The 18075-nt window shown below is 45.3% G+C and overlaps 2 protein-coding genes across 2 annotated transcripts in view; both read right to left on the reverse strand.

Moving 5' to 3' along the window:
* TMCO4 (transmembrane and coiled-coil domains 4) overlaps positions 1-3061 on the reverse strand; it is a 92274-nt gene extending 89213 nt beyond the window's left edge. Inside the window, exon 1 of the mRNA XM_068241749.1 lies at positions 2926-3061. The gene's annotated coding sequence lies outside the window, so the exon portion shown is untranslated. The remainder of the gene's footprint in view (positions 1-2925) is intronic.
* A 9962-nt stretch (positions 3062-13023) lies between these two features.
* Positions 13024-14160, reverse strand: RNF186 (ring finger protein 186). The gene has a single exon (XM_068243168.1). It carries the CDS (start codon positions 14107-14109, stop codon positions 13285-13287), a length of 825 nt encoding a protein of 274 aa, XP_068099269.1. The 5' UTR covers positions 14110-14160; the 3' UTR covers positions 13024-13284.
* Positions 14161-18075: the final 3915 nt, after the last annotated feature.

Genomic DNA, 18075 nt, shown 5'->3' on the forward strand with positions numbered 1-18075 from the left:
CGGATCTGCGGGCGATCTATTGGTGTGGGTGGGTGATCAGATTGCCCGCAAGGGGCAGGTTAGGGGCTGATTGATGGGTGGCAGTGACAGGGGGTGATTGATGGGTGGCAGTGACAGGGGGTGATTGATGGGTGATTGATAGGTGATTGACAGGTGATCAGGGGGATAGATGCATACAGTACACAGGATGGGGGGGGGGGGGTCTGGGGAGAATCTGAGAGGGGGGGGGGGGTGATCAGGAGGGAGCAGGGGGCAGTTTAGGGAATTAAAAAAAAATAGCGTTGACAGATAGTGACAGGGAGTGATTGATGGGCGATTAGGGGGGTGATTGGGTGCAAACAGTGGTCTGGGGGGTGGGCAGGAGGGGGTCTGAGGGGTGCTGTGGGCGATCAGGGGGCGGGGGGGGGGAAATCAGTGTGCTTGGGTGCAGACTAGGGTGGCTGCAGCCTGCCCTGGTGGTTCCTCGGACACTGGGACCACCAGGGCAGGAGGCAGCCTGTATAATACACTTTGTATACATTACAAAGTGTATTATACACTTTGTATGCGGCGATCCAGGTGCTAGTAACCCGCCGGCGCTTCCGAACGGCAGGCGGGTTACAGCGCGAGGTGGGCGGAGCCAGTCCCCGGCGGCCGATCGCGTCACGAATGACGAGATCGCGCCGCCCATGCCCCTACAAGGACCGCCGCCCCTGTGCATGCGGCGGTCCTTGCGGGGTCCACTTTCCGGCCGCCTCTGTGCGTTGGGCGGTCGGGAAGTGGTTAAACAGTACCAGTTACCTGGCTATCCTGCTGATCCTCTTGCTCTAATACGTTTAGCCATAGACCCTGAACAAGCATACAGCAGATCAGGCGTTTCTGACATCATTGTCAGATTTGACAAGACTAGCTGCATGCTTGTTTCTGGTGTGATTCAGACACTACTGCAGCCAAATAGATCAACAGGACTGCCAGAAAAAGAAAAAAAAATACTGCAGATTGATCATAAGCGCTGGTGATTTTGTGAGCATAATCGAGGCTCCCTGCAAATCCGTTTTGCGATTCCGTTTCTGATTTGAAATTCTGATTTTCCCTGAATGCAATCAACAGAAAAACGGAGGAAAAAACGCAGCATGCAGTAACGATTAAAAATCAAAATCGGGTGTAAAAACCAATTCAAAATCGGAATCGCATTCAGTGTGCAGGGAGCCTCATAGGGTTCTATTGGCATAGCACTTTTGGAATCGCCTACAACACAGCTATGCAACTACCACAAGTATTTGTACTGAGTGAATGACTGCATAGCTGGTTGTGAGCAGGGCTGTGGAGTCGGAGTCGAGGAGTCGGAGCAATTTTAGTTACCTGGAGTCGGAGGTTTCAATAAACTGAGGAGTCGGAGTCTGAGTATTTTTGAATCAAAAATTGTAAAAATGGCCTGTTCAGACTATGCGCGTTCCTAGCCGTTTTCAGGGAACGCGTACGGGTACCAAAACGCATAGAAACGGCTCCTAATGCTTTTGAATGGGCTAGTTCACATGTATGCGTATGAGACGCATACGTTTCTTATCCGCATTGCTGCATGCAGTTCTGTGCGTCACGCATAGAAACGGACGCAATGAAAGTCTATGGACGCGTATCAAAAACGCGTACTATTGCGTTTTTAGCGTATGTTTCCCGCTGCGGTTCCCATAATTCTTTTTTTTTCCCCTGGGTCACGTGTGTGTGCAAAACGCAATAGAAAACGCATTAGAATGCAAGAAAAACGCATGCGTTTTTCAACTTGCGTTTCTTTGATTTTATACGCGTGTTTCATACGCTGACAGTCTGAACAGGCCCTAAGGAGTCGGAATCTGAGCAATTTTGAGTACCTGAAGTAGGAGTCAGAGGTTTCATAAGCTGAGGAGTCAGATGATTTTTACACCGACTCCAAAGCCCTGGTTGTGAGAAGGTAGTAGCACAGCATGGGAGCACTGAATCTACAGTATGTTACTTACTGGGGATGCAGAAAATCTGGCACCATTTTAGAATCCCCGTCAAGACTTTTGTTGTTGTGCGACAGTCTGGGTTCTGGTTATGTGCCAGAAGTCATTTCCTCCACTAGGAAATCATTATATTTATTAGCAATGCTCGTAATTCAGCCTTCCACTCTTCCAAATGCTCTTTTATGCTTTTATATAGGATTGATGACTTCCTAAATTTGAAACTAGTTCTGCTTTATTCTCAGAGGCAGAAGCAGTCATGTAAGGACTTCAGGTCCTGGGACGCCACCACCTGCCGCACTGCTAACAGGTAGAGCTGGGTGGAGCATATGGAATGCGTAATGACACATTGTATATACATTCCATAGCAGATTGTTTACATTTGCCTCTGCAGATGCCTGCTAGACTACTTATGGTTAGATGTATCCAAACCACAGCAATGTAACCTATTATAATATCTCATGAAGAAGAGCAACAGGAGATAATATATGATATGACATCATAAAATACAACCAGGACTTTATGTGAAGGTCAGCCTATCCACTCCTCATTATTATTAACCTATAATCATCTCATATTATTACTACCTCGGGGGGCTAATTTGGCTACACAGCCGGCTGCTTACCTACTTTGGTCAGGTTAAAATGGTGAATGGGTATAAGAACAGGTGACAGCAAGGCCCCTCAACTACCACTACACCCTAGGCAGCTGCCTGACATGCCTTGTGGATTGTCTGGCTACCTAACCATATGGAACATGATTGTGCATTATAAATACTATAAATAGACAATTAATTCTCTTAATAATAGAAGATAAAATGACTAAAGATAATAAGATTTCACTTAAAGAAATATTACACAGAAAAATAAAACTTCATCACAACTATAATAATGACATTAATAGCAGTGATACTAATAAGAATAATAATTCTGGCTAGCAATGATATCCGGCCTTCAGTCCCCCTCACCTCTGCAGTCCCGCATGAAGGAGGTCGGTACTGGCCCAGCACCCGCTCTCACCCCGGTTCTGTGACCCGCAGACCTTCCCCGGGCCTTGCGTACAGAAGCGGCGTAACACTCACGCAGAATAGCACCGCTACGCCTGCGCAGCCGCGAGCTCGCCGGTAGGTTACGCAAAGTTCGTAGCTGCCGCAGCTCTGCGCTCTGGAAGAGGCGGGGCCTCATGAGCTGGCAGGAAGACTTTGATCCGAGGGGATGGTTGCTATGGAGATATAAGACTTCCGGCAGCTGCTGAGGCTGTCGTCAGATGTGGAACATGCGCGCGCAGTATGTGCGTACAGTTTCATTGCTTCTTGGACTTGCTGGGACTGCTCAGCGCTATATGCTGTACCTGGTCATCTGTGATATGACGTCTGTGCTCTGTCTGCTGGCCACTGGCTAATTAACCCTGACACGTTTCTGTTTTTTTTTATTATTTGGATTGGACAGTGTGATCAAAGCAATTATGATGATTCCCTTAAAGGAAACCAGACACGGTGCATACTTACAGTTTGATACATACCTGGGGCTTCCTCCAGCTCCGTGCGCATGCATCGCTCCCACGCCGCCGTCCTCCGCTGCCCCCATAGCTTCCTCCAGTCGCAGCCAGTCTGCGCCAGAGAAAGTGCGCTCTTTACAGATCTCTCTAGCGGCCGCTGGAGAGATGCGTAAAGAGTGCACTTACTTGCGCAGACTGGCTGCAAGTGGCCGAACTAATGGGACCTGATACCGGAGCTGCAAGCAGCGGAGGACGGCGGCGTGGGCGCGATCCGTGCACATGGGACTGAAGGAAGCCCCAGGTATGTATAAAACTAAGTATGCGCCGTGTCTGGTACACTTTAAGAACTTCCAATATGAAATAGCGAATCTATATTTTACTTACCTGGGGCTTCCAGACCCTCGCAGCCATCTCAGTCCCTCACCGCAGCTCCCGTCCTCCTCGGTGCCCCCACTAGCGTGCCGCAATGATTGCGACCCGCCAGAGGAGTCGGCCCTTCTGCGGCTGCGTGAGTACTCGTGCCGGTACGTCCATGTCTTCTGACGCATTCTGCGCCTTCGCAGAAGAGCCAACCCTGCCGGCGGGTCGTCATCATTACGGTTGGCCAGTAGGACAATGCAGAGGACCGGGGCTGCGGCGAGGGACTGAGACGGCTGCGAGGGACTGAAAGAAGCCCGGGGTGAGTAAAGAATAGATTAGCTATTTCACATCGGAAGTCCTTTAAAGTATACCTGAGATGAGCAAAAAAAAAAAAGTTTTATACATACAGGTACCTGGGGCGTTTTCTTCAGCTCCCTCCAGGCTTATTGATCTCTTGCTGTACTCCTCTGCCACCTGGATCCTCCGGTAGGCAGCTCGGTAACTTCAGAAGATGGGGCATACCGTGCATGTGCAGACCAGCGGCACCCATGCCCCATCCTGCTCCCGCCACCAGGAGAGTCCTGCACCTGCAGAATGGTCCTGGCCAACTAGCACCTGTTAGGTCCTCTTGACTCCTCTGTGTATCCGCAGCATGCAGCCTGTTAGCTTGCAGCTTCCTGTCACATGACATGCAGTATCAGGAGAGCCACAAGCTAATAGGCTGCATGTCGCAGCTGCACGGAGTAGTGAATATGAATATGTAAGTTACGCCCCTGTCATTTGCCTCATGTTTGCAGATAGGGCTGTTATTGCAATTATCTGCTTTCCTATCTTGTTCCGACATTTTTAATCTAAAATAGATTGGGACTGCAGCCATGCATCTGCAGCAGGGCCCAGGTTTCAGTACCTGTATTTGTAGTGTTGCCCAGCGAGTTTGGTGCTAAGTGGTGCCAATAGTAAAAATATTGGTAATATAAAATTACTGATATTTTACTATAGACATACCTGGTGTCCTATTCTCACACATATGGCCTCAATTCACTAAGATCATGCTGGAGATAATAAGGCAAGAGAAAACTTACATCCACACAGTAAGAGAGTTATCTTATCTCTTCATTACTTACGTTACCTCTTCTTCTGTAGTTAATTTACCTCCTCTGTAGTTATTTTCACACGCAGTTAATGAACAGCCTGTCTTTAACTCTGGAGTTATTTTAAGGATTAAAGAGTTAACTTAAAGACAGAAGAGTTAACTTTAGGTTTGCCTGAGGTAAAATGTTTCCTGAATACTACATGCCTTATCACCATGGTAACCACTCTAGAAGAGTTATTAAAGACAGGAGATAAGCTTAGTGAATTGAGGCCATAGAGTGGGTTTCCACTTGTGCTGAGTGCTCATCTCTGAGATGGACGTTGGCACGTGTACTTTGCCATGACGCATCCAAATCCCTCTAGCCGTGCATCAGATGTTACTTTATGTAGCATCTGCTTCCGATTCAGATCTTGGCCAGGACACTGTTCTTCCTATGTTGGCATGTTCTTTCTATGTTGGCATGTTTCCTCTGGGCACTCTGGATTCCTTCCACATCTCAAAAATGTACTGCTAAGTGTATGGGTTCCAACAAAAAATGTCTACTCTATGACTATGGTAGGATTATACTGTGAGCTACTCTGGGGACAGTCAGTGACATGACTATGTACTCTGTAATAATAACATTATTACATAGTAATAATAACATAGCTCCCAACTGTTCCTCCTTTGGAAAGACAGTCCCTGTTTGGAAGCCCTGTCCCTCTGTCCCTCTTTCCTCCTCATTTGTCAATTTTTCAGAACCTTGTCCCTCTTTCTATGTAAATATATATGTTTCTCTACTGAAAAATGTGTTTGATTACTAACTCAACTTTATCCCCATCCTTTAAATTGATATGTTAATATGAAGGAAAATGAACCAGGATAGAAAGGACCAGTGTGGTTTGAGTTATAAAACAACATTTTTCTTATTAAATCTTTATGGTATTCATGATTAAGAGTGTGCCAGGGGCATGATCAGGGGAGGCAGGAAATTTGGGCGCATGAGGCAGGTGGACAAAAAGGGCGCCGCCATTCACTCCCATAATAAATATCGTTTAATGGGCGCCCAACAGGAAAAAAGGGCGCCGGAGAAAAATAACGTTTTAAAAGCGGCGCCCGGAGACTTTTAATGTTTTATAACTGCTTCTCATGATTACACATTATTTAATGATTTATAATTTTTTAAACAATATTTTTAAACAAAAACAGTACAATATTTTTTTAAAACATTATTTTTAAACGAAAAACCGTACAATTTTTTAAAAAAAATATTATTTCTAAACGAAAAACCGCACAATATTTTTTTAAAACGTTATTAATGCTTATCACAGGGGGGTCTTAGGTTTAGGCATCACCAGGGGGGTCTTAGGTTTAGGCACCACCAGGGGGGGGTCTTAGGTTTAGGCACCACCAGGGGGTCTTAGGTTTTGGCACTACCAGGGGGGTCTTAGGTTTAGGCACCACCAGGGGGGTCTTAGGTTTAGGCACCACCAGGGGGGTCTTAGGTTTAGGCACCACCAGGGGGGTCTTAGGTTTAGGCATCACCAGGGGGGGTCTTAGGTTCAGGCACCACCAGGGGGGTCTAGGGGTTAGGGGAAGGTACAGGGAGGGCTCTGTGTGAGAGAAGGGTTAGGTATAGCTTTAGTAACATTCTTATTAATGTTTTATAAAACGTTATTATAAATTTCACTTTTTAAACAGGGAAGCCCTTTTTTCCCGGCGCCCTTTTTTAACGTACGCATGATCAGGGGCGTGGCTTAAAGGGAAGCTGAAGCGAGTAAAATTATTTAAAATAAACACATGATGTACCTGCAAATGAATATTACATACTTACCTCACTGTCAGTTCCTCTCAGAAGCTCACCATTTTCTTCTTACAGTGATCCCTTCCAGTTCTGACACTATTTTGTCAGAACTGAAATTTACCAGTTGCTGTCAGTTATATATCAGCAGCTGTCAGTTACAACTGAATCTGCAAGGTAATGTCTGTCAGGAATATAGCAGCTAGTTATGATGTTGGGATAATACAGGAGTATATTCTCATTTTTCTATCTGCTATGTATTATGTCAGAGGTGGAGGTATGCCAGGCTGGCAGCTGGCTTCATGGAGTTCCTGTATGTACATGTAAATTAACTCTACTATTGTCTGCATTTTAATAGGTCAATTACGTTGAATAGGCAAATGAACCTAGACATTCAAGTAAGGACTGTCTACCTAGCCTCTAATTAGGAGATGGATAATTATGCCCACAGCCTGTCATGTGCTTACCTTTTGACCTTCTGGGAAATACTGTCTCAGATGTATATTGTGCTTAGGAGCAATTGTCACCTGGACTGGCTGCAGTGTGCTTTGACTCAGCTCACACCAGCACAGGGCCAGGAATTTACATATGACAGCCAGGAAGCTGACTTATGTCTTTTGATGTGTGTGTTTACAAATTTTACCTGTGGTCTGAATATTGGGACAGATTGGGACAGCTGCATATCACAGAAAGGATATGACCAAATCTACAATCAGACTCAGTCTGGAAAGAGGAAGTGTTTGGATTGCTTTGAAGTCTGCAAAGGGCTCTATTCATAAAACTTTACCGCAAGTTTTCCGCTCAAAACAGCGGACTTTTCCGACCATTTAGCAAAGTGGGCATTCATAAAAGCTGTTCCCGCATGAAAATCTACAATCCCCCAGCAGAGCGAGAAATTTCCGCCTTCTGCAGTGTTTTTCTAGATTTATCTAGAAAAAAGTAACAAAATGGCCATTCATAAAGATTAGAGGAAGCGGTATGTGGACGGGAAATACCGCTTCCTCTGATTTAGCGAGAAGCCTGCGGATTACATACAAGTGAATGGGACAGACCTCCCAGAGAGAGCAGCGCACGGAGGGACTTTTATGAATGACCACCCAGAAGTCTAAAATACCGCTGCGGTATTTTACCGCCACGATTTTTTCCGACTCAAATGTTTTATGAATAGAGCCCAAAGTGTGACAGTAAAAGCCTTAAAATTCGCATGTCACAGCTAGCCCAGATGTGACAAGGGGCTCGGCAGACCGTGATGCCACAATCTGGGAAATTGCGTTAGTTGGGGATGGAACATTACCTGCCCCAGGCCACCCAGCGGACTATAAAACAGCAGCTAGGACAGTCACAGATCATCTTCTCTTGGAGGTAGCGCATAGCTAGGGATGATCCCGAGCAAATTGGAACGGCGTTCTCCCACCAACCAACGCCCAGATCTATACACTGGTAAAAAAATGTATTTCCCTTTTATTTTTATGCAAATATCCTTGTGTGTATCATTGTAACTTTTATTTTGTAACTTTTTACTTTGTTTTTGTAAATCTTTTGTATATATTATTTTCTGCATTGTTCCACTTTTTTTTCTGGAATATTAAGTCGTTATTTAATAAGTTTGACTTCTGCTGTACTAAACTAACACTCATAGCCTAGTAGAAGAGACTGAAGTGTAATGGTGTATAAGTTCATGCCTGATTGTATGATTGAGCAACACTACCGTATAAGATTGTAATTGCATTGTGTGTATGGGACACTTCCGCGCTCGACAGCAGAGTGGGAAGTCTCGGAGTGGCTAACAGTATCGTTCGGAACAACTGTTAGTGGTTTGCTTCACTACAGTGTAAGATTGCAATTGTGCGTGTGTGTGGGGCGTTTGTCATATGTTGGCCTAAAGCGCGCAGCTGACCCAACGTACGAAAACGCCAGTGCGAGTAGCTCGACGTCAGAGTGAGGAGTGTGTCTAGCAACAGCTAGTGTTGGCAGTAAGAAGTGTTTGAGGGGTCACAGCCTTGTTTTAGCTTGAATAAGGCTGCTCCCCTCTCGATCTGGTCAAACCCGCAGTCGGGAACCCGTATCTGCAGGTGCGCCGCAGGGCCGGTTCCTGACAATGTCAATGTTTCTTATGGCTCAAGTGGGTGATATTACAGTTTAACAGTGTGCTGACCAGGAAGCTGTTATGGGGTAATGGCCATTTTTAAAAACGAGGACGGATAATTCCACTGATCACATTGGACAAACAGTCACAGGAGAGGAGAAAGAGGTTGATGAGTAGACTACACAGGAGGTAAGTATGACCTGTGTATGTTTATTTTGACATTTTGTTTTCAGTTCAGGTTCTCTTTAAGTGTCCCTCTTTCTCATCTCAAAAAGTTGGGAGATAGGTAATAAATACTGTAGGATATTAGACTATGACTATGGTAGGATTATACTGTGAGCTTCTAGGCCATGGCCTTGGCTTAAATCCGGCCCTGAACACAACACATTTTTATACCTCACAGCTACGGAGGTTAAAATCTCTATTTATACCAGTGTTCCTAATAGTACACAGGGTGACTGTAGGGCATTTGATGGTAGTAAAGTAAGGCTGTATTCCCACTTGAGCAGAGAATGGACATTTTTTGACAGTGAACGTCCCCTGTTATATAAATAAGGGCCAATCACACTTGTCACTCTGCAATGGATCCGTTGTGGTAAGCGGGCCGCACTTCTTTGCCATCCGCGATAATCCCAGGCCAAGCAGATACATTCCCCTATAGCAGTGATGGCTAACCTTGGCACTCCAGCTGTGGTGGAACTACAAGTCCCATGAGACATTGCAATACTCTGACAGTTCTGAGCATAACTCGGGGAGGCAGAGGCATGATGGGATTTGTAGTTTTGTCACAGCTGGAGTGCCAAGGCTAGTCATCACTGCCCTATAGCCTATGGGGGTAACCCATCTGTCCCAGGCTCCACCCGTATCACAGCAGATCACCTAAGCGGACACTACACTGTCCACTCCCGCTGGCCGCACGTGATCTGGTAGCCAGTGGGAACCAAGCACGCTGCATCAGGGACACAATGAGACATACAGGGAATTACGTCCTTCAATGAAATAGCTATTTGCATATCTGTTTGCTGTTTAAACACCTGGTTTATATCATTAATAACTCTACCAGCTGCACACAAAAATGACAAACTGTCTAGACAAAAGCATACACACCTTGCACTCACATTTCCAGGTGGTCTACAGAAAAAAAACAAAAACGCTGTAAAGCCTCATCTACACGGTACAATTTTCCATCAGATTGCTTAGTGGTCTGAAAAAGAAATTGCATCGTGTATAGACGTCCAAATTGTTTCAGATACATTTTCTGATTTTGCTTTGATAAGTACCCAAAATCTATTGTAAAATCCAACGCAATCCGATTGGACCGATTGGAAATTATGTAATAGACTCATCTGACAGAAAATTGTACCGTGTAGATCAGGCTTTAGGGTCCATTCACACTACGGCGATTAGCGGGCGATTCCCACTAATCGCCGAAGTGCAAGCGCTTTTTAAAGCGCAAGCACAATTATAACCCTATGGCAGTGATCTCACTGCCGCGATTGCCGCTGATCGCAGGCGTTTCGCGATTAATGGTAATCGCAAAGCGTGTTACCTGCAGCATTGTCGAGTGATCGTGGTAAAGTGCTTAAAACTGAAATATTGTTTTAAAAATCAACAAAAAACATACCGGCTTCTTCTTTTCTTGCTGATCACAGTCATTGAATTTTCGCCACTCTCTGCTGCCGCAATCACCGGATTTTTTATTTTTTTCTATGCTTCCGTGCTCCACTCAAGATGGCCGCGATACCGAAATACTTCCGGGATATTGCACGTCCATGATCAAAGAGCCCTTCTCCTCCTCGTGTCCAGGCTCGTTGTGGTGAGCAAAAGCAGGAAGGAACAAGCATGGAAGGGCCGCGGAGGGGCGGAGAAAGGGAGGAGAATGCGGGCAGAGGCTATTTGCATAGGTCGCACACACAGAAGAGCACAGGCTCTTCATGTCACCGCATCATCCACTTGTAAGTCGATGATTGTAACGAGCGGATTTCGGGACTGGGAGAGCATGCAATTACAAAACTACACAGGGCTGAGGTATGCAAGGATTAAAGGGACATAGTGAAATTAACAAATTATCGTACAATACCAGTTTACAGTTCCGCTTTAAACAAGCGCTGATTGTGATCGTCGGGAATCGTGGGAGTGTACAGTGATTTTAATGTGCTAAACATGGTAAAATCACCCGTGCAAAACGGTAGCTCTGAGCTAGAATGGGTCCCTCCTCTACCTATGCCTGTCAGCACGCAATTGTACACTCCATGCTGTACAACTTGATCGTCATGCTGAAGGTCATTCAGGTTTTAAACCCCCAAAAAACCCTTCCTCCTTCCGGCTTGAAGGAGGAAGTGCGCGTAGTGCGGCTTGCAACGCGTCCATTAGGATGTGTGCAAGTTGTTTGGAGCGCAGGGAGGACGACGGACTTATGGGTAACTAACCCCTTCTCATCCAGCCGCACGCCTGAGGCAATTAAGCCTCATTTAAATCACAAATTCGAGTCCTTAGGGAATGGTAACTACTTGTGAGACCATGCCTGCCTTAACCCATTAGCAGCTTCAAAGGAATTATAACGTTTGAGGTAAGTGCTCTGATTTTGACCTCAGCAGGCACAGGCAGAGCTTGTTGTGCTGCAAATTCTTGGAACGCTTTGATGTCTCTCTGCTAGCAGATGATATAGAAACTGAAAGCAGAAGTCCTCTGTTATTGGCTCACACTGCCCCCTAGTGACAAGTGACCATAAATACACATTACAGCAGTACTAATTAGTAGCAAGGAAATGTGACAAATAAGAAATAACAAAAAGTGCTAAAATAAATTGGCCTGGAACACTTGCAAGCCTCTAAATAAATTGGCTGCTAAAAAGTGAAACATGCATATTTTACCACAATGATTAACAATGAGAAAACACATGTGTGTTTAAATTGATGTTGCATGATGTACGCTCTTTCATGCAGATGGAAAGGTGAAAGCAATGTCGCAAAGTGTGAACCCAACATACAAATCTCCTTTGGCTTCCAATGTATGTGTGGTGATTGCTTTTTTGCTAATTCGCAATTCAGATATGTTATTTGTGAACCCTGCCTTTAAGGACCACTGTTGTGGAAAATCTTAAAATGTAAAATATGTGTAAACATATACAGATAAGAAGTATGTTACTTCCAGAGTAAAATGAGCCATAAACGACCTTTCTCCTATGTTGCTGTCACTTACAATAAGTAGTAGAAATCTGACATGACCGACAGGTTTTGGACTAGCCTATCTTCAAATGGGGGAGTATTCAGGGTTTTCTTTATTTTTAAAAGCACTTAGTGAATGGCAGTTGCTCTGTTCAACTGTCAAAATAGTGTGCAGGGAGCAGGGAGGCTGGCCAGCATATTTGTATAAATCTTTTTTCAGGGAATGTCTTTATAAAGAATAAAGGCCATGCAGAGAATAACCTATGAAGAGAATTGTCAATCAATCAAGAGAATCTACTAGCCCAAAATCTGTCCGTAATGTCAGATTTCTAATACTTACTGTAAGGGCTCTTTCACATTAGGGCAGATTTTCTGCGTTTCAACGCAAAGGATAAAGTTTGCGTTACCCAAGGTGAAATAAAAGTCCATAGACTTTCATTTTAGCTTTCACATATAACGCAGCCTTTTTGTGCGTTGCGTTACACTGCACCCAGGCGCAGTTTTTTGGCCAACGCTAGCTTTATGCGTTACAATGTTAGTCAATGTAAAACGCACACTATGCGTGTTTTTAATCCGTTAACGCAGGCAATCAGTCCCAGAATGCAACAGAGGAACAATGTAGAAAGTTGAAAACTAAAAGTAAAAAAAATTACCTGCGTTTTTCTATGTGCAGTAACGGATTGAAAACGGATTAAAAACGCACACTCACTGCAGTGCAACGCATATCAAAACGCATTAAAACGCATACAACAAAACGTATGCTTTGAGCGTTCTCCAACGCAAGCTCTGATGTGAAAGAGCCCTAAGTGACAGCAACATAGGAGAAAGGTAGTTTATGGCTCATTCTACTCTGGAAGAAATTAACTTCTTATTTGTATGTGTTTTAAATTTTAAGATTTTCACGACAGTCCCTCTTTATTTGGACCCCCATCGATACTCGTGGAGAAGATCCAAAGATATATTTTTTGTGGAAATAACAACATTCGCTTTAGGAATTACCTTTAATAAGTAACAGTACATAGTTTTCTTGCTAGTTCTTAAAAACTAAGTTGCCTCTTCAGGCATGACACAGAACTTTCTTTTTAAGTATCAAACAAAACTGGATGTTATCTATACAAGCTTATGCACAAGACATTTTTTGGGTCGTTTTGATGAAAAGTTTGTTTTTGGATGTACACCTAAAAAATAAGGGGCAGACATGGTTTAGTCTTTCTCCACACAAACCATCTCAGCTTCTGCTAATGTCTATGCATGTTTCCAGCTATATTTAAGCTACACAATCTGGGAAAATGAGTCCACGATTCCATATCTGGATAAATAGAAAGTATCTGGATGGGCTTCTGTCACACAGATGAAACGTTCTGAGTTTCCTTCTCCTGACTTGCTGTCTGAGGCGGTCTCTCTCGGCAGTAGGGGTTAAAGCATAATAAGATGGTGATGGTAACAACCACTCCTAGTATACAGCCCAGCACCCATTTCACGATGCCCTTGCAGATGAACTGCAGGATGACTATCAGCAAAATCACCAGCATGAGGAGAAGTATCACCAGCCTCTTTGCTGCCATCCTCAGACTCCCATGGCCATCACTTTCCGAAATCCAGGTCGTATTGGTGCTGTCCAGTCTTATGGTTGGCTGTGATGGTTTGGAGGCTGCAGGGTCAGTTACTTTCTTCTCGGGGTTCTGCAGCTTGCTCATCAGTAGTTCCTGGTTCTGCAACGTACACACGAGCCCTCCAAACACTGTGGTGGACCCTCTACAGATGGGGCATGAGATAAGCCAGGTGCCCCCCTGGTTATGGATGAGAATTTTGAGACACACGGCACAAAAGTTGTGTTTGCAAGAGAGTTCTTTGGGGACACGATAGATGTCATATCTGGTAAAACAGATGGGACAATCCATATCTGTCAAGCAAGAGCTTGGGACATCCATGTTGACCTTGGCCGAGGAGGCATCCATGTTAACCGTGGCGGATGGCACATTGTCTGCACCTGTAGTGGCCTGCTGTTCTTTCAACAATTCAGGAGATGAAGTCACAGCAGGTGATGGGATCTCTGTTAGCTCTCTGTCTTTACACACATCCAGTTTCCGTTCATGTTCCATGTCTGAGGAAAGCTGACATGTTGAACCCCCCGGGGCAATATTATGAGGGTCTGCTGGTTCCCCCATCACCAAGCCTCTGAGTTGGCGTGTATTGTCTGGTCTTGCTGCGGTTATTCTGCTCTTCCTCCAGGTTGCGCTGAATTCAGGCAGCCAACAGAACCCTTTCCAGATGGCTGATGACTGCTTCTTATCGCCTGTGGTTTAAACTTTAACTCAATATTTGATAAGCTTTATGGCCACTGATAAGTTACCAGCTACCCCTGAGCAGGATGAAAGGGATGGGCTTTGTTTAGTCAACGGTGAGCAACCTGGGTTGTCAGGAAATTCTACAAAGAACTCATACAAGGTTATAAGTCGCAGCCGTTGCTTATTTGTGGACCTTCAGTTGGGGAACTACACATCTAAAGCCTCGTACATACGCTAGACTAAAGTCGGCTGAGGAGACCGATAATGACTGCTTTTACTGATAGTCAGGCGTGGGTACAAAGACTCGCGACCACCAAGTGATCCGCCCATCACCAGATCAACTCACCTCCAGCGACCGATCCCATTGTTTAAGCCACACCCACACCCGCCGTGTGATGTCACCCATGCATCTTCCCTCCACTCCCCCTGCATAGTAACACAGTGTGTCTCGCATCTGTGCAGCCTAGCTCAGTGATGTCGCCCAAGGGGATTGGGTCCCGATCTTCGACAGGCGACTTTAGTACTGTATGTACGCACCTTAAGCTTGGAAGATATGCTGAGGTTTGTAGTCTCTCTGCCACTGAAAACCTTGAATAGACATTAAAGGGAACCTAAAGTGAGGCGTCTAGATTTATTTCAGCAATACCAGTTGCCTGGCTGTCCTTCTGATCTCTTTGGCATCAGTAGTGTCTGAATCACATACCTGAAACAAGCACGCAGCTAATCCAGTCATACTTCAGTCAGAGCACCTAATCCCCATGCTTGATCAGTGTCTACGGCTAAAATATTAAAGGCAGAGGATAAGCAGAACAGCCAGGCAATATGCATTGGTCAAAAGGAAATACAGTAAATATGACAGCCTCCATATACAACTCGCTTTAGGTTCCCTTTAAAGCGCCACGGTGCAGTTTCGTTACCATCGACTTGTAAGTCAAAGGCAACTGCATCTGCGTGGCCCGAGCTAAAGCTTCGCGTAGCCCGGGCCGCGCAGGCGCAGTTGCTGTAAACTTACAAGTTGATGGTAGCGAAACTACACTGTGGTGAGAAAACGGAGGATCGTGGAGGATCGGCATGGGACAGGACGGCTGCTGAGGGCTTGGGGAAGCTTCAGGTAAGTGAAACTGTTTGTTTTTTGTGAAATTACAGTTCCGCTTTAAAGAAAACCTGTAACTTAACCATTTATGCCGCCTGGACGTGATCTTCACGTCCAGGCGGCTGCTCTCCTGCTGATGCGCGCTCCCGCGCACATGCCCACGCGCCCCAGTGCCACCCCCTGGTAGCCTGGAGATCAATGAACAGGAACATGGTTCATTGATCTAAGTCCCCAGCAGAAAAACCGACGGTGTCTTATCAGAGACAAAAAAAGTTTCCCGTCCTCCTCTCGCTTCCTGGAAGCGAGAAGAATCGAAAAAAAAAAAATCTCAATGTGGCCATCTTGTGGCAAAATAGTAAAACTACATCTACATACATTTTTCAATATAATAATCACACATTATTACATTTAAAATTAACTGTTTATTTCCCACACTATAATTTTTAATGGAAAAAAAAATACAATTGAAAACAAAAAAAACACATAAATAGTTACCTAGGGGTCTGAACTTTTTAAATATGCATGTGAAGTGGGTATATTAAGAACATTTTTTAAATTATAAGCTTGTAAATAGTGATGGATGCAAAACTGAAAAAATGCACCTTTATTTCCAAATAAAATATTGGCGCCATACATTGTGATAGGGACAAACTTTAAATGGTGTAATAACCGAGACAAATGGGCAAATAAAATACATAGGTTTTAACCACGTTACCCCCCGCGGTACGGATTTCTCCGTCCCTTTTTGCACCCTTAAAAAACCAAGGGACGGAGAAATCCGTACCTCCCGCGCTACCGCCGCTGGCGCTCCCGCCGCTCGTGCACGCCGCCGCCCACTCGCCCGGAGATTAATGAACGGGAAAATCCATTCCCGTTCGTTGATCTAAGCCCCCGCAATGATCTGCTGCTTCTATGAGAAACAGCGCGATCATTGTGATTTTCCCAGCCTCATACTGCTTCCTGTAAGCGTCCTTCCGTACGCTTACAGGTTGCATGAATACCAACTCACTGTGGCCATCTTGTGGCCAAATAGTAAAACTACACCCTAAAGCATTTTACATATACAAATACATTAGTTTTACACAATAAATTAACTCATTACCTCCCACATTACCCAATTATTATTTTTTTTGTAATTAAAAAAAAAAATACAATAAAAAAAAACGTAAATAGTTACCTTAGGGACTGAACTTTTAAAATATTTATGTCAAGAGGGTATAACACTGTCGTATATACTCGCATATAAGCCGACCCGCATATAAGCCGACCCCCCAACTTTTCCCTGAAAAAACAGGGAAAAATGATTGACCCCCATATAAGCCGGGGGTAGGAAATGCTGGATTGGTGCAGCCCCCCAGTGTGTCCCAATATAGCTAGTATAGTGCCCAGTATAGGTAGGTAGTGTCCAGTATAGCTAGTATAGTGCCCAGTATAGCTAGTAAAGTGCCCAGTATAGCTAGTAAAGTGCCCAGTATAGCCAGTATAGTGCCCAGTATAGGTAGGTAGTGCCTCAGTTTAGCTAGTATAGTGCCCAGTTTAGCTAGTATAGTGCCCCAGTATGGCTAGTAAAGTGCCCAGTTTAGTTAGTATAGTGCCCAGTTTAGCCAGTATAGTGCCCAGTTTAGCTAGTATAGTGCCCAGTTTAGCCAGTATAGTGCCCAGTTTAGCCAGTATAGTGCCCAGTTTAGCCAGTATAGTGCCCAGTTTAGCTAGTATAGTGCCCCAGTTTAGCTAGTATAGTGCCCCAGTTTAGCTAGTAAAGTGCCCAGTTTAGCCAGTATAGTGCCCAGTTTAGCTAGTATAGTGCCCAGTTTAGCCAGTATAGTGCCCAGTTTAGCTAGTATAGTGCCCCAGTATGGCTAGTAAAGTGCCCAGTTTAGCCAGTATAGTGCCCAGTTTAGCCAGTATAGTGCCCAGTTTAGCCAGTATAGTGCCCCAGTATGACTAGTAAAGTGCCCAGTTTAGCCAGTATAGTGCCCAGTTTAGCTAGTATAGTGCCCAGTTTAGCTAGTATAGTGCCCAGTTTAGCCAGTATAGTGCCCAGTTTAGCTAGTATAGTGCCCAGTTTAGCGAGTATAGTGCCCAGTTTAGCGAGTATAGTGCCCAGCATAGGTGGGTAGTGCTCCCCCCCCCCCCCCCCCGCTCCCCCCGCGGCCGCCGCTGCTATTTTACCTTCTTAGACAGCGGCCGCTTCCTAATCCGCGTTCCTCTTCTTTCTCAGAGTGTCAGTGTTTCACAGCAGCGCGCCGGGCGCTGCTGCTGTGACGATGCAGGGGGCAGGAAATAGCGCGGCTCCCTATAACGGCGATCTGTATCGCCGTTACCAAGGGAACCGCTCTTTCCTGCCCCCTGCATCGTCACAGCAGCAGCGCCCGGCGCGCTGCTGTGATACACTGACACTCTGAGAAAGAAGAGGAACGCGGATTAGGAAGCGGCCGCTGTCTAAGAAGGTAAAATAGCAGCGGCGGCCGCGGGGGGAGCGGGGAGGGGGGGGGGAGCGGGGCGCGGACCACCCGACCACCCACCACTAGACCACCAGGGAAGACTCGCATACAAGCCGACCCCCCAACTTTTGACCCCCTTTTTGGGGGTCAAAAATTCGGCTTGTATGCGAGTATATACGGTACTTTATAAACTATGGGCTTGTAATTAGGGATGGATGCAAAACTGAAAAAAATGCACCTTTATTTCCAAATAAAATATTGGTGCCAAACATTGTGATAGGGACATAATTTAAACGGTTTTATAACCGG

The sequence above is a fragment of the Hyperolius riggenbachi genome, chromosome 6 (assembly GCF_040937935.1).
Source record: "Hyperolius riggenbachi isolate aHypRig1 chromosome 6, aHypRig1.pri, whole genome shotgun sequence".
Lineage (NCBI taxonomy): Eukaryota > Metazoa > Chordata > Amphibia > Anura > Hyperoliidae > Hyperolius > Hyperolius riggenbachi.